Here is a 1,458-nt window from a genome sequence, read left to right as displayed (position 1 = left end):
ACCCTTTCTTAACACTTTTGACCAACGACTTCTAGTTGGAGTTTATTGGGAAAAGGCTCGTCGTATACTTAATGGCCCGTAGCCGTACACCCAGCACATTTTAGTGGATTATAATAATAATAATAATAATAATAATAATAATCATTTATTTATTTTTTCTCACCTGTACCACTCCAGCCCGTTGTCATAATTTCGGTCGAAGAAGTGTGGCTCAGCTCCCACGGCCCTGATGTCGGGATGCACGCGGAGGAACTCGAGCAATGCGCGCGTGCCTCCTTTCTTCACTCCGATGATAATGGCTTGAGGCAGCTTCTTCGTACCCTCGCCCAGCGGGCTGAGCTTACCTGGGCTGCCCGTCCGCGTGTCCACACGTGACTCCCGTGCCAATATATCCAAGTTCGACACGGACCCGGGCAGGGACAGCTCGACCCGCAGCGCGCCGTCTCCTTCGTGATCCTCGCGGCCACTCTCGCTGCCAGCAAACACGGCGCCTTCGTACCTTGAGGCTTGTCTGTCCGCCTCGTAGTAAACCGCGCCGGGCTTGCTTATCCATTTCTGAAGCAGTCGCTTCCTTCTCATCGCGCGCATGTCGTGCAGATCCGAAGCGAGGAGCCCCGCAACTTGGTCCGAAGACCGAACCGGAGAGGGCATGGTGCTGCAGCGGTCGGTAAGGCTGTGCAGAAAGTACAGGGAGGTGAGGAGCGAACACAGCATGACTGCGAATTTCTTAAAGATGCTCCTGGACAAGGGGTCCGCAAGGACGGGACTAAACGCCATCGCGGTCCACGAGTCGTTGGTACCGGAGCCACGGCCATGCTACACAGCCATACTGGGGTAATGCCATCAAGAAATATAACACAACATAGCGCGCGGTGGGCACATCCACCGTGGATTAGACTTCGCACGCGGATGTCTCAAAAATAACCTTCACCAGCGTCCACTGCTCACAGTGATCCTTATATAGGAACAATAATTGTCGTTTTATCACCGGAGAGTAGGCGGTTATTCACGCAGACAAGCACAGACAAATTAAATTATAGTTTTGCCCGAAGGAGAGACGCATGAAACCCGAGCCATACGTTAGCATACGAGGCGCCCATCCATGAGCAAAGAAATTGATCACTAACACTACAGCCAAGTTGGTGGCGTCTCCATCACTAACCAGAAAATGGCACGACGTTGAATAATATGAGCATAGAAGGAATAATCTTTGACATTACCAAATGCCAAATCACAGACCTGTAAACTTTACCTACACTGTCTTACCACACATGTGGCAAACTGTATCAAACTTCTCCGTGATGCTGTGGCGATAGAATAGACAGTTCTGGGGCCAATTAGATTTCGCATGGCCTTCGCCAAAGTTTGAGAAATGCACGGCAGTAGCCAATGGAAATGTGGTGTGGGCGGGAGCTCGGTCGCTGGGCTGCGTCGCCTGTTGACGAACTGTCACGGTTG

The 1,458-nt window shown here is 51.4% G+C and overlaps 1 protein-coding gene across 2 annotated transcripts in view; it reads right to left on the bottom strand.

Moving 5' to 3' along the window:
- Positions 1-1,257, bottom strand: part of si:ch211-216b21.2 (heparan sulfate glucosamine 3-O-sulfotransferase 3A1) — a 56,299-nt gene extending 55,042 nt beyond the window's left edge. For both annotated transcript variants that reach the window (XR_006027269.1, XM_042083751.1), the window contains exon 1: positions 164-1,257. Coding sequence is in view for 1 of the 2 variants with exons in the window: in XM_042083751.1 (XP_041939685.1) it covers positions 164-777 (614 nt within the window). In the remaining variant the exon portion in view is untranslated. The remainder of the gene's footprint in view (positions 1-163) is intronic.
- Positions 1,258-1,458: the final 201 nt, after the last annotated feature.

The sequence above is a fragment of the Alosa sapidissima genome, chromosome 24 (assembly GCF_018492685.1).
Source record: "Alosa sapidissima isolate fAloSap1 chromosome 24, fAloSap1.pri, whole genome shotgun sequence".
Classification (NCBI taxonomy): Eukaryota; Metazoa; Chordata; class Actinopteri; order Clupeiformes; family Clupeidae; genus Alosa; species Alosa sapidissima.
Note: the sequence above shows the minus strand (reverse complement) of the source record. Positions and strands in the feature narration are given on the sequence as shown.